Below are 15,225 nucleotides of genomic sequence, written 5' to 3' on the forward strand. Positions count from 1 at the left end.
CGCAGTGGTTAAGCGCCGCCTGAAGCCCGGGGTGTGATCCTGGAGACCGAGGATCGAGTCCCACGTTGGGCTCCCTACATGGAGCCCGCTTCTCCCTCTGCCTGTATCTCTGCCTGTGTGTGTGTGTGTGTGTGTGATGAATAAATAAATAAAATCTTTAAAAAAAAGAAGTGATTAAGTGGAAATTTTTTACTTTCAAAGATCTCACCCAGTTGCGTTTGTGACTCTACTTTTTCTTTGTTACGCATCAGTGACTCCTCAAAGTAAAACTCCCCACCTGTTTTGCAAAGATAGTAAGAGTAGTAAATTGTGTATGTATAAGTCCAGGACAGTGGTTTTCAGAAGTTAATTATGCTTAAAAATCTCAGGGATGTGTAAGATCTTTGGTCCCATCGTTCTTAGGCCTGGGGCCTAGTAGAGAGCCCTGAAATCTGCCTGTTGTGTTTTTTTAGCCAAGGTGATTTTGATGCATGTGGTCTGAGAAACATGATTTGAGAATCACTGATCTTATAAATTTGAAATTATTTTCCTCTCCCTCTCCCTTTCCCTTTACTACTAAACTTGCAGAAAAAATAGGATCTAGTTGCTGCTTGGTTCCATTGCAGTTTGACTTCTGCTCATGCCAATAGGTTGGGGCTCTTCTTACAAAAGTAACCAGTACACTGGACCTGTAACATTGCTTTGCTTTTCTCCTCCAGAGATAGGAGCAGCGTGTTACTTCTGTGTATTAGATAGCCTAAAGCAACATTGTGACAAATTAGTTACAAATTTAAATATATATAAACACCTGCCAGCATATAGACCAATGGCTTGAAAGGCTATAACCAAAAGAATGATTCAACCAAATTTACCAATTCTTTCCTTGAAAACTAAACTGAAATAAGGATAGAATCAACGTGAGAAAATGAAATTACAATACCAAAACAATTTAAAATTAATTCCACCAAAGCTGAGTTCTTGATTTTAAATGCTAATTTTATATGATTTATTTTGTCTAGAAAGGGCCCAAGATACTACACCTGGTTGAGATTAAGCTGACATTTGTTACCTGTTCTGTGCCATACACTGTGCTACATGTTTTCACATGACTTCTTGTTTAATCATTCCAACAGCCCTGTAAGGAATGTGTCATTACCCCCAATTTACAGATAGGAACACTGAAATTCTAGAGGTGAAACCACTTATGTAAAGTGATAGTTCATAAGTGGCATCTAAATGCAGGGGTTTGACCCCAATTTTCAAGATTCCTATGCCAGTGGTAAAACATGGAGCATGACGTTTGCTGAGGTTTTTTTTTTTTTTTTTTTTTTTTTTTTAAATAGAAAACTTTTATTGGCTTCAGAAAATTCTCACTTATCTCTAGTTTGCTGTCAATTTCTAAAATCACAAGCTTTTTTTTTTTTTTTTAAAGATTTTATTTATTTATTCATGAGAGACGTAGAAAGAGAGAGGCAGAGGCAGAGGGAGAAGCAGGCTCCATGCAGGGAACTTGATGTGGGACTTGATTCCGGGTCTCAGCTCAGGATCACATCTCCTGGACTGAAGGCGGTGCTAAACAGCTGAGCCACCCAGGCTGCCCTTGTAATTTTTCTGCTTCGAATGGTTCTTAGGAAATATAACATTCATTTTTATATAATATTCAAAGTTTAACATTCAGTTTTTTGGTGTAAAGTTTAATATTTTCTTTTTCTTCTTTAGGAATAAAAGGTTAAATGCTTTTGTCTTAATAGCTACTTTTGGCTAGAATATTTTTCAGTTTCACAAATTAGATATTGTATTAGTGTATGTGTGTGTTTTAACTTGTATGTTTGGTTCTGTTGCTCAGCATTCCTTTTTGCCTTTCTGTTTTTTATTCTGGAATCATTTTTTTCCCTCCTTCTAAAGTAAATCCTCTAGAAATTGCTTTATCGCATGTCTTCATTTTATCCACATTGAAAGTTTTGCTTAGCAAATAATACTAAGCTGAATTAGCAGATCAGTACTCTGAGGGTATTATCCTATTCTCTGGCTTCTCTTGTTGCTCTTGGTGAGTTACCTGGGAATCTAGTTCTGTTTCCTTTAGAGGTGAGTTGTTGTCCCTCTTGGACCTTGTCTTTATCTTGATGAGATTCCTGAACCTGAGGATTAGGGGTTTGATCGTTGGTTGGCTGTTTTTAATTAGAAAAAATCTCAGTCAAAAAAAAAAAAAAAAGAAGGAAAAAATCTCAGTCATTGGCTCCTCAAATGGAGCTTATTCTCATTAGATCTTTGTTCTTCTGAAACTCTGGCTAGAGGCGTCTTGGGTCTTCTCCCTCCTGACTTCAAGCTCTTAAGCTCTCCTAACACATTGTTTTTATTCCTTTGCTTTTCTCTGCTACATTCTAGGATAAATTTTACATATTGTTTGGGGTGCTAGAGGAAGAATGTAATAAAAAAAAGGAACACTTAAAGTAATTTTCTTGTTAATTACAGGCATTTAGACCATCACAAACTATGGGATCCCAATGAATTTGCAGTTCACTGCTTTAAAATTATAATGTATTCCATTCAGGTAAGGATTGGTTTAAGTATTTATCATATTTATATAAGTAATTTTGATTTTGTGTCAATAAACATATCAGAGTTCTAGAACACTGTAAAATGTACATGTTCTTAATTTAGTTTTTTGTCTCATTTTATTTACCACTTATTTTCTTATTTGCCAAGATGAAAAGATACTTAATAAAAAGAAGTAAAAGATCTCGTGATGCTGTTTATTGTTCATTTATTTGAATATATTTATTGTGTTTATATTTCACTGATAAACTGATATTGGAATTGAAATTTATTACAGTAGCATATAGCTGATAATAATTAGTATTTATTGAGTTTTTACTGTGTGATAGTGCGTGTGTTAACTCCTCTAGCCTTAATAGAACCTCATGATGAGATACTCTTATCTACTACAGAGGACCACAACTTGGTTCTCCTGGAAACCTGAACAGACCCAGGTGGCTCTTAATTCAAGTGGAGATTTTAAGTCCTTTTTTTTTTTTTTTTTAAACACATTCTATATTTTTTATGCCCTGAAAAGTCATCGTTCAATCAAAGGAGATAAGATAGTAAGAAAGCAGCATGGCTTTTACTATAGGTCATACCAGGATTCACATCCTAGATGTGCGGTTTACTGGTTGTGTGAACTTGGGCAAATTATTCAGTCCCTCTGAGTTCTAGTTTTCTCATTTCTGAAAAGAAAACTTTAATGCATGCATTGAATGGATCATTTATATTTTTAAAATAGAAATACCATTTTATCAAGAGCCAGTTGTACTAGGTACTGTGTACATAACTTACTTGCTCTCTTGTTTTGAATCCTCATTTTTTATAATAGATACTGTGATTATTCTCCTTTTGCAGATCAGGAAACTGATGTTTAGAGAGGTCAGGTATGGCACTAAAGGGAACACAGGTAGAATGCAAAATCACGGTTCAGATTCTGGTCATTCTGTTCCACAAGGTTTGGTCTAAACCAACCAGTAAGTTAAAGTTAGCATACCATAATGTGGGTTTTTGATAAGTGGTAGTTACTATAAAGCTGCTTTGGATGTAGTAGGATAATATCAAAAATTTATTTTTCTAGTTTTATTGAGTCATAATTGACATATAACATTGTGTGGCTTTAAGATGTACAACATATGATTGGATATATGTATATATTGTAAAATGATTACTGTAGTAGTTTATTAAAGATCTGTCACCTTACAAGTCTTTTGCACAAAATAAAGTGATAAAGTCAAAGAATCAATAAATACTTATTGATTAAAGATTAAGAAACTCCTGGTCCACAGCATTTCTCTGGACATAGCTTTAAGTACAGCATGTTTTATAAGTCCATTGATCACAGGTTAAATAGTAGTACCCAGTAGAATGAGAATTTCTGTTTAGTAAGACTTATCTTGATACAATTAAAACTTGTAATAAATTTGTTTTAATTGCTGTTTACCATAAAATTGTTTATGGGAATCATTCTGAAGTAACATTTCTTCCTCTCTCAGCACAGTAAGCTAGCTAGCCTGACCAGGATTTATATCCCTAAGGGGTTACATAGACATAATTTCAGGTAGTTTCAAATATAATAGGGCATTTGTGGTAAAGGGAAAATATTTAAAGCTCATCCTTTGTGCTAAATTGATTTGTTGAAGGTAATAAGGTGTTGTGTTTAAGAGCTGGGCTCTGAGGTTGGGTTAGGATTCACAGCTAGGCCCTCCCTTAGAGTTTCTGCGTGATCTTTTACAAATTACTGAACTTAAAATTAAAAACCTGCCTCATTTGCACTGGGAAGTGTACAGTGGAACTGCTGGTGTGGATAAAATGTGATACTACATATACAGTGGGTAGAACAGTGCCTGGCATCTGCTTCTGAATCAAATGTGTTCTTCTGTTGTCATTTTTGTTTGTTTAATGTTGCAGTAACATATTATTCCAGGAGTCACCAATTAAAGAGTAAGTAATAATGGCTAAATTGAACTGTAGTAGATACAATTTTAGGTTCCTTTCACAAATGAATTCATGTGTCACAACGATTCTACGAAATAACTGTTTTTATTTTCTAAATATTGTAGATGAGGAAAACTGAGGTTTAGAGAAGTTAAGTAATTCTCTCTTAAGCCGTACGCTATTAAGCTATTAAATGATGCAGCCCAAATTTGAATTTGGGCAAATCTGACTCCAGGGCTTATATTCAAATAACCACCCTATTATGTTGCTTCTTAAAGGCTACACATCCAACAATATTGCTCTAAACTTCAGTGTGAGGGTGAGTTTTACCATAGGTACACAATAGCTCAGTAAAACTGCGTGAGGAACTTTCAGTGTTTAGTATAATTAACATCATTGTAGTTTTGTTCCTATCACTCCATACACTTTTCATCCAAGGTGGAATTCTTGAGCTCTTGTGGACAGGTGCTATGCTTTGCTTAGGATAGCCCTGCTTTATGTAGTTATTAATACTCACTCTCTGAAGTGTCCTGGTTTAGACAATAAGTCAAATTGCCATTGTATTTGTAAGACAGACCCTACCGTGAGGCTCATGCATGAGAAGCATACAGCTTTCTTGGCAAGAAGTTCCGTTTCAGGTTTTGTGTACGTGTGTGTCTGTCTGTCTGGGATTCATCTCTTTTTATGTTACAGAAAGTAAATGTGAAAATGTTTACCTTGGGTTGTTATAAAAGTAGATGTATTGTGATAAATACCAGAAATACTTGATGGCAAATTTGGTTATGTTGATAGAGGTGGAGGGAGATTCTTTTTGCTTTTGAGCAGAGTAGCCATTATGTGTTGGACACTGCTTTTGACATAAAACAACCCATTCCAAAGGCTAGAAAAGTCACCAGTGTGAAAACAGAGCGGTGGGGCCTGAGGGCAAGCAAACACAGACATGGAGATTCAGGGCCATAGCCCATTTTGTTTGTTTTTGTTTTTTTACAGCCTAGTAGTAGACCCACTCGTGACTTCTGGGTGTAGTTACTAGTTTAAAAAAAAAAAAAAAAAAAAAAAAAAAAACAACCACCACCAAAACTTTGCTATTCTCTTAAAAAAAAAAAGAAGTAAGAAAATATTCATTGTAGTAAACATTTTCTAGCTATCTTATTTTAGATTTAGGCCTCAATATCGTTCATTGTGATTGATCAAATTTATTTATGATAAAATTGCCTTTGTAAAATTGCAAATCTTCCAATATTTCCTTGATTTAAATTTAATCAGGTATACACTGATAACATTTTCATTTTCATTTTCATATTGGCTTTTGATGAGATGGGAGTTTTGACTGTTTAGCATTGTTAGGTATCCATAATGAGAAATAATATTTATCTAGTTTGGGTAAGAGAGAAGTGCTGTAAATATCATAATCTGTTTATTTTAAATATTTGTCCTATTATCAAATTATAAGAGTATATAAATGTTCTTTGAAATTACAGAGAAGTGTGAAGAGAATAAAAACTTGGTATGAATCCTGGGCACTGTCAATATTTAGGTGTATATAATTCTAGTCCTATATATTGTTTTAAAGAACTGATTAAATTTCATTAATCATAGTATTTTGTAACTTTTTTCATACAGGGTATTATAAATGTTTTCTAGTATCCCAGTTTATTCTTGAAAAGTGTGTTTTTTAATGGCTACATATTTTTCTGTGACATGAGTATACGTCTCCGGCAGTTGGACATTTAAGGGACATATGATTTTCCCTTCTTAGGAATTCTATCAGTATGCATATAACTATTCGTACATCTTTGTGTACTGTTTTGCTTCTTTTAGGCTCAGTATTCTCACCATGTAATTCAGGAGATCCTAGGACACCTTGATGCTCGTAAAAAAGATTCTCCACGGGTTCGAGCAGGTATCATCCAGGTTCTATTAGAGGCTGTTGCCATTGCTGCTAAGGGTTCCATAGGTGAGTGTCAGCAAACAAAACAAAACAAAAAAACCTAAAACAAAAAAATTAATGCAGTAATCTATTGTAGATTTTTTTTCAGTAGATACAGCAGTGTATAGAAAACTCTTTAAAAATACTTTAATGTTTTTAAATGTGCTATAATTTCTCTTGAAATTTTGGGCTCCCTTGATGACTCTCAGACTTCTTTAATGCACACTTAAGCCTTTCCTCTATATCAGTCTCCCCTTCCTCCTTTTTTCTTTTCTTTTTTTTTTTTTTTTAATTTTATTCATTTATTCATTAGAGACACAGAGAGAGAGGGGCAGAGACATAGGCAGAGAGAGAAGCAGGTTCCCTGCGGGGAGCCCGATGCGGGACTCAATCCCAGGACCCTGGGGATCATGACCTGAGCTGAAGGCAGATGCTCAACCACTGAGCCACCCAGGGGTCCCCCTCCTTTTTTCTAATAAAGAACTTGAAAACCAGTTATGTACTAGACATTTGGGAGGATATAGATCCAAATGTTATTATTTCTATCAAATGCTGTAATTCAGGGCAGAATTTGCTTGCATATCATAAGAAAACCAGAGTGCAAACCAGGCATGGAAAGCGGGTTGGTAAGAGCAAAATAATGCATCGCTTATTTGGCTAGAATGTGTGGTAGTGTGGAGGAATTGGTTTTGAGTGTATAATACTGGAAAAGCTCACATTAGTGTTCATTTCCAGGACCCACAGTGCTGGAAGTCTTTAACACCCTCCTGAAGCATCTGCGTCTCAGTGTTGAATTTGAAGCAAATGATTTACAGGGGGGATCTGTAGGCAGTGCCAGCTTAAACTCAAGTTCCAAAGACAATGATGAGAAGATTGTGCAGAATGCTATCATCCAAACAATAGGTGAGTACATTTCACTTTTAAAAACTTTATGTAAAACAGTGATTAAAAAGCTCTCACTGAAGGATATTTGTCTCTAACAGTGCATTAATCAAAAGTGAATTGTAGCTTTAGACTTTTAAAAAACTTACATTCCAAAAATAAACATAATAGGACAAAGAACACTGTATATCCTTCACCCAGATTCATCTGTTAATCCTGTATGCCATTTATTTTATCATTTATGTTGTTTCTTTTCCTCCTTCCCTCTCTCCATTTCTCCATGTGTGCATGTATGTATATTTGTGTGTACATTATGTGTACATATATATACATTATACACACACACACACACAGATACATACATACATCCTCATTTATCCCTAAACCACTAAGACACTAAGTGCATATGCATCATGGTCTCTTACCATAGAGTATTTTTCCAAAGAATAAGATTCTTTCTTATGTAACCAGAATATACTTACCAACATCCATGAATTTAACATTGACATAGTACATGAATCAGACTTCCATATTGTAGTTTTGTCATTTGACCTAATACTTTTTTTTTTAGAGCATCTTTTTCCTTATGTCCAGGATTCAGTCTAGGATCATAAATTGCATTTAGTTGTAATACTTAAGTTCCTTTAGTCTTAAGTTCTTTTCAGTTATGATACAGTTTTGTTTTTTTATAAATTTATTTTTTATTGGTGTTCAATTTGCCAACATATAGAATAACACCCAGTGCTCATCCCGTCAAGTACTGATACGGGGGTTTTTAAGAGCATACCACCCCCATCCAAAAATTTTTCCTCTTTTGGGTTTGGTGTTTGCTCATTCCTTGGCTGAATGCTACATAAGGGATAAGGTTCTTGGATGATTGCGTACAGAGAGGTACACAGTGTACTTTTGCTTCTCATTGGTGATGTGAATTTTGATCCAAGTGTTCTGTTTCTCTGTTGTACGGTTTCAGTTTTTATCCTTATAAACAATAAGCCATCTTTGAGGATGTGCTTTTAGACCATGTGGATATTCTGCTCTTCACCCAAACCTCCCCATGAATTTAGTAACCATTCATAATTTTTACCTGAACCTGTCTTTACTGTCATGTTGCAAATGGATGGTTTTCAAATTCCGCACTCCCTCCACAGCTGTCAGGTGGCACTCAGTGTTCTGCGGTGAGCAGGAATCCCTTTTTCTTCCCTGTGTATGTATGTAGGAATGCGGGTATTTATATCTTTATTATTGGCATGAGCTTATGGATTTATATTTTCATGCTTCATAATTCATTCTGTATTTATTGTTTTATTTTGGTGCTGAAATTGTCTTAGATTTGGCCAGTTGGAACTCCCATCTTCCATGTCTTTGTAACTTTTCCCCATTTCTTTTGAGCATAGCCTTACTGGTTTAAGCTGTTTCAGGCTCATTTTATATTTCCTGCTGCAGCCATGGAATCCGTCATTTCTCAAAGTGCTGTGGTTTATTTTACTGGGGACTGATATTAGAAACCAAGTTATGGGTACCGATGCCTTTGGCTTTAATTTCATTTTTTTTTTTTTCTTAAAAACATGACTAAAGTACAGTAAAAGTGTAAAGAACTTCCTTTAAAAAAAATTTTTTTTGGGGGGAAATAGAGTGATCTGACTGTATTAAAGTAAAATATAAATTTAATTCAAATTTAAGTAAGCACACTCCTATTCTCCTTTAACCTTCCCCTCCTAATATCTTTAGAATACCCAGATCACGTTTTAGTGTCACTACGTGATTTCTGTAATAATTTCAAAATTGAGTTGTATCCCTGGGGTTTAGTGCCTAATTTCTAATGGTTGCTAATAGTTTCTGCTAAAAATAAAGTCATATTTTATTTTGGAGCCCAGTTTATATCTTTTATCTGGATAATTTTTCTGTATGGGGGCTACTTATTTAAGTAGTCCTTTGGAATATGTAATATAAAGTTTCTTTTTTATCTTCTTTCTGAAGTTTTATGGATATGCATATATGCATTATGCATCCAGCATTCAGCACTTACATATTGAATGTGTATGTAGCAGGCCCCATACTAGGATTTTGTGATGCAGGTAGTTTATCTGCTTAGTGCTATACCTCTATTTTACCTAGCTATGATCTTATGTGTGCAGAAATTATCCTCATGAGGGCAAAGGCCCAGGTGTGTCTTATTCAGCACAGTAAAACATAATAGGTGCTTAAGATTTTGGAGTGAAAATACAAAACATAATGAAGTCCAGTATTACCATGGAATCTCAGTATAGCAGAGATATTTTTGGTATTCTTAAACCAATTAGATCAGTGTATAGTAAATGGTAAATGTAACTTTTATGGTGATTCTTAAATTTATTTGGATTTATGGATTTTCTGTGATATTTTAAGATAATAAATCAGCTATTCCTGTCTTCACAGAATTAAATTGCTTTAGTGAATTCCAGTGAATTCACTGTTGGTCTTTCACTCCAGAATATTTATTTTTTCAAGTATTTTATTATAAAATATATATGCAGTAAACTCAAGCAATATTTCTGTGACATAACACATTCAAAATAACATGTGGAAATTAAAATGAGAGAAAAGAAGTGCAGTGTGGCACAGTGAGTAAGATTTTTGTTTAATCGGATTTCTGATTTCCTCAATATTTTCTTTTAGAAGTTTTCAATACTTAGATAGTTACCAGGTTGTGTGGATATTGCTGTTGGACTAGGGAGCAGGGCTGCTGTGCCTTTGGCACTTGAAGATATGAGGCTGGCGGCCAAATTCTTTTTTTTTTTTTTTTTTTTACAGTGATCAAGAACCTAGCTCCCTGCAGTGTTCTTTCCAGTTGGGGATTAGGTGGGGCTCCTCAGCACTTCCACCCAGTGGTTCAAACACAAATAGTGGGCTCAGAAAATTAATTCCTTTCAGGACTCTCCTCACAGTTGATTATGTTGGAAACTTGATGCCCTCATGTTAATGACTGGGTTGCTTGGAACAGAAAATCCGTGTCTAGTTTTGCATGGTGATTAGCAACATATCTAATTGGGTTCTTGGAAAGTTAAAAGTACCTTACAGGGAGGAAAGAGAGAATAATGATAACATAGGCTTTGGAAATGAATAGCCCACACCTCAGGCCTTACTGTTAGCTGTGTAGTTGTTTTTTTTTTTTTAAGATTTTATTTATTTATTCATGAGAAACACAGAGAGAGAGATAGGCAGAGGGAGAAGCAGGCTCTACGCAGGGAGCCTGACATGGGACTCGATCCTGGGTCTCCAGGATCACTTCCTGGGCTGAAGGTAACACTAAACCGCTGAACCCTCAGGGCTGCCAGCTGTCTAGTTTTTTGGTTTGAGTTCTTACCCTCTCTAATCCTCATTCCCACAAGTGGTAACTGAGGTTAATAAGAAGTAGTTCCTAGACTCATATGGTTGTTGTGAGGATCCAAATACAAAATAGTTTCTTAACACCATAGATAATGCTCCTGAAGTGTTAGAATAATATACTTTATGTGGATTGCACAATGTTAAGATCATGAGATTTTTGCTTGCTGAAGTGTGTGATAATAGGAAATGACTTTTATCCCCAGATCTAATCAGATGATAAATAGAACAATTTTAGTTTGCATAGATTATTCATTCCTATAATAATAGCTGAAGAGTTAAATTGAAAAACTAATTTATTCTTAAATAAGCATTGAAAATGAGGTTTTTGTAATGATTATGTTGCATTTTGAGAAATGAACAAAACCAGCATGATTCAGTACCTGTTCTCATTTTTCAATGAAACAACAAAGTTTGAAGTTTGAGTAAGTGATAATTAAATGTTTTAAGTCTTCTAGACTAAGAAGTAAAAAACTACAGCAAATACATTTAATATCCACAAGATGTAAGAGTACATGAGAAAAATGACAAGTAAATAACATTTTGTGGGATTTTGTGTGTGTGTGTGTGTGTGTGTTAGTTGAATTATATATATTGAATTAACCCACTGGGTAGATTGTAAACCTGGCTCATTGTAATGATATTCTACAGCATTTTAGCAATTGTAGGAAGCCAAAGTATTGTGACCTAATTTTTGACTTCTTCACCAAAATTTGGCCTCATTACTGACTTTCTTACCAGAACAAGAATTTAGGCTCACAATATATGAACAAGAGTTTCTTCACTTGATCTTAGCCAAAAGGCCGAGAAGCGATGAACAAGAGTTTCTTAAGAAACACTACCAGAGGTTTTTTTTTCTGTTTTCTAAAAGTCCAACTCAAATTGATGATGGTTTACCATCATAAACCATATGCAAAATACTTTTTTAGACATTTACTGTTTTATGTGTTAGTCTGTTATACACATCTTACGCTATACATGAGTAAATGATTTTGAACAAAAGAAATTAGAGTACCTTAAAAGTTTTTTTTTTTTTAATTTTTAAAATTTTAATGCAGTTCAAATCAGTGTGCCAAGTTCATTTCAGCTCCTTCACCCCAAACCTAGGGGCAGGGACTGCTTCAGTTTCTCTTTGTGATGGCTGAGGTATAAAGGTGTCTGCTGTATTGAACTTTACATTTCATGTTATCTTTACTTTTCTTGATCTTGATGGATATGGCATCCTTTTGCCTGGCCATGAGCAGAAAGTCCTTGATTTCTTCAATTCCGTGAGGCATGGCTACGATGGGCACAGGGGAGCACACGGCCAGCAGAGCAAGTGACAAGAAGGGAGAACAGAAAAGGACTTTAGAGTAATATATATGACTTAAAGACATTGTTTTACCACATATTGAAAGCTTTGGTTAAAATATATTATGATTTTGTGTTATGGAAAAATAACTTTTAATTAGTAAAATTTATCTTAACTTTATCTTAATATTTTCATAGGATTTTTTGGAAGTAACCTACCAGATTATCAGAGGTCAGAAATCATGATGTTCATTATGGGGAAAGTACCTGTTTTTGGAACATCAACCCATACTTTGGATATCAGTCAACTAGGGTATGCGTATGTAGTTTTCCCTATGTTCTCAAACTATAAATTTTAATATCATCTTGGGCTAAATTTCATCTTAATGTTATAAAATGTTTTTTTTTTAAATCATTCATCATAAAAATCCTATGGAAAACATTATTTTTGTGGCACTAGATTGCTAAGCAGTTGTTTTTGTTTGTTTGTTTGTTTTTAAAGATTTATTTATTTATTCATTCAGGGAGAGCGAAGAGAGAGGCAGAGACACAGGCAGAGGGAGAAGCAGGCTCCACGCAGGAAGCCCGATGTGGGACTCAATCCTGGGTCTCCAGGATCACACCCCGGGCTGTAGGCAGCACTAAACTGCTGTGCCACCAGGGCTGCCCAGATTGCTAAGCAGTTGTATTACCATTGCCTGATTTTACACAATCAGTTTTCAGAATCAGTTTTCAGTATATCATAAATTCTCAAATTTTCTGTCTTACATTAACTAGATTGAAGGTTAATTTATCCTGGACGTTGTCTATATACATACATAATATGTGGTACGGCTTCAAGTTTCTTATAAAGATTTTAAAGATGAATGTCAGTTTTGTCAAATGTTGACTTATTCTTTGAATTCTAGAACTGAAAGTGATTTTTAAAGATCATATTTTTTGGCTTCATTTTATAGTTTGATTTGATTTTACAACATGCTAAAGCTTTAGTTTGGAGATATTTGTGAGTTTTTAATTTAATAAAGAAATGATAGTCTTATTTAATTTATATTTCTTTGACCACTAATTAGATAACCTTTTTCCATTTGTTAGCTTTTTAAAAATTATCTGTTCATAACTGCTTATTGATACATGTTAAATAGATATTATGTTTGCCATTTATATTCATGGTAAGTATATTCTCAAATTTGCAGTGTCTTTTAATTGGGGTTGTTTCATTGTGTGTTCATGTAATCGATTGAATTATTGAATTTTCACATCATTTGTACTGTTTTGAGAGCCAATAGCTTTTTAATTTTTTGTCTGAATTTTTTGTTTTCTACATAGAACTCTTTAATTCATATGAAATTGATGAGTATAAAGTGAGTCATGACTTTAGCTGGTTTGGAAACAATGTATTTAATCAAAATGAATAGAGTTTTAAAATTAGGTAATATAAGTAAATGAAATAATGTTAATTTGAATTACTACTAATAAGATAATACCAGTATTTTGTGTATCTTAGGGATTTGGGAACCAGGCGGATTCAGATAATGTTGCTGAGATCTTTACTTATGGTAAGGCCTTTAAAATAAGTGAAGAATACACTTAACATCGTTGAAGAGGTTGAAAAAATAGCTTCACATTATCCACTTTTCTCTTATATTGTAAAATACTGCTTATGGTTAGTTTTTTCCTATGGCTTATATACTTAAATTTTTATTGTATTACTGTTTATTCCTCACATCTCCTGTCATCTTATTTATCTTCATAATGATAAAACATACAGAAGATAGCAAGTATTGTGTTTTTATACACACGAAGATGCCTGGGCTCATTGACTTGGAGTAGGAGGAGTGAAAGAGGTTCTCCAAGGACAATAAGCTGAAGACTAGAACTTGGATGTGAAACCACGTTCTTTGTACAAATCATGCTATTTTCTTCATATACTCACCAAATAATGATTTCTCATTTGGAAAATAATTCAACTATGAAGAGCTAAAAAGTAACAGCATATTTAAAATGTGATGACCTCTAGTTATGATTATTTTCATCTTTTTTAAAAAGATTTTTTAATTCATTTGAGAGAGAGAGCAAGAGCATGAGTCAGAGGGTCAAAAGGAGACAGAGAAGCAGGCTCCCTGCTGAGCAGGAACCCCACCCCACCCCCATGTGGGGCACTATTCCAGGACCCTGGGATCATGACTTGAACGGAAGGCGGATGCTTAACCAACTGAGCCCTGTGTGCCCCTTATTTTCATCTTTGATTTAACTCTATCTAGTATAATGCCAAGAACAAAGTAGGAGCTGATTATTTGGAATGTGTGTCCTTTCCAAATCTTTTTTTTTTTTTTTTTTTTAAGATTTTATTTATTTACTCATGATAGACAGAGGCAGAGACACAGAAAGCAGGCTCCATGCCAGGAGCCTGATGCGGGACTCGATCCCCAGACTCCAGGATCGCGCCCTGGGCCAAAGGCAGGCGCCAAACCGCTGAGCCACCCAGGGATTCCCCCCTTTCCAAATCTTTATCTTTTAAATTTGTTTTAGGAAATCTTTATATGATCCCTCCCCGCTTTTTTTAAAGATTTTATTTATTCATGAGACACAGAGAGAGAGGCAGAGACACAGGCAGAAGGAGAAGCAAGCTCCCTGCAGGGAGCCTGATATGGAACTCAATCCCAGGACCCTGGGACCACACCCTGAGCCAAAGGCAGACGCTCAACCGCTGAGCCACCCAGGTGTCCTGATCCCTTTTTTTAAATAAATATTTTATTGCTAGGGATTAGTACAGAAATATCTCTTGTGTTTCATTTTTAACTCTGGTTATGGTACTTGCCATATAGAAGTTTTAAATCTAATATAGCCAGATCTGTCAATCCTTTTGTATGTGTTTTGTGCTTTTTTATTTGTATCTTGTTTAAGAACTTTTGCCTACTCTTAAAATATGAACACATTTTGTTTATTTTTTTTAACAGAAGTTTTTAAAATTTGACTTCCCATAGCTAGGTATTTGAAGTTTATTTTTGTATGTGGTGTGAGACTTGAATATGTTTTTAATTCTTCTAGGCGAGCAACAGTTGTCCTACCAAATTCCTTGCCCATTTGTAAAATCACCTCCATCCTGTAATAAGTGCCCAAATACAAATGCTCATAATCATTTGTAATCCTGAATATAAATAGAGACTTCCCACCTGAAATTTCTTTGTTTCTGAGCCTTTTAATTAAACAAATACCCTGAGTAAATCATCTTGTCTCTAATCCTAATTGTACCAGAGTCACCTGAATGGATGTCTGTATGGTATAGTTAAAATGTTTCATAGCAT

General features: G+C 34.7%; 1 protein-coding gene and 1 pseudogene across 6 annotated transcripts in view; one reads left to right on the forward strand and one right to left on the reverse strand.

The window, feature by feature from the left end:
* The window catches only part of EFR3A (EFR3 homolog A), a 105,531-nt gene that overhangs the window by 54,115 nt on the left and 36,191 nt on the right, over positions 1-15,225 (forward strand). For all 6 annotated transcript variants that reach the window (XR_013351855.1, XR_013351856.1, XM_077847274.1 and 3 more), the window contains 5 exons: positions 2,452-2,530; positions 6,277-6,412; positions 7,121-7,288; positions 12,119-12,233; positions 13,425-13,476. Coding sequence is in view for 4 of the 6 variants with exons in the window: in XM_077847274.1 (XP_077703400.1) it covers positions 2,452-2,530; positions 6,277-6,412; positions 7,121-7,288; positions 12,119-12,233; positions 13,425-13,476 (550 nt within the window). In the remaining 2 variants the exon portion in view is untranslated. The remainder of the gene's footprint in view (positions 1-2,451; positions 2,531-6,276; positions 6,413-7,120; positions 7,289-12,118; positions 12,234-13,424; positions 13,477-15,225) is intronic.
* LOC144283856 (U2 spliceosomal RNA) lies at positions 11,271-11,445 on the reverse strand (annotated as a pseudogene).

The sequence above is a fragment of the Canis aureus genome, chromosome 14, assembly GCF_053574225.1.
Source record: "Canis aureus isolate CA01 chromosome 14, VMU_Caureus_v.1.0, whole genome shotgun sequence".
Classification (NCBI taxonomy): Eukaryota; Metazoa; Chordata; class Mammalia; order Carnivora; family Canidae; genus Canis; species Canis aureus.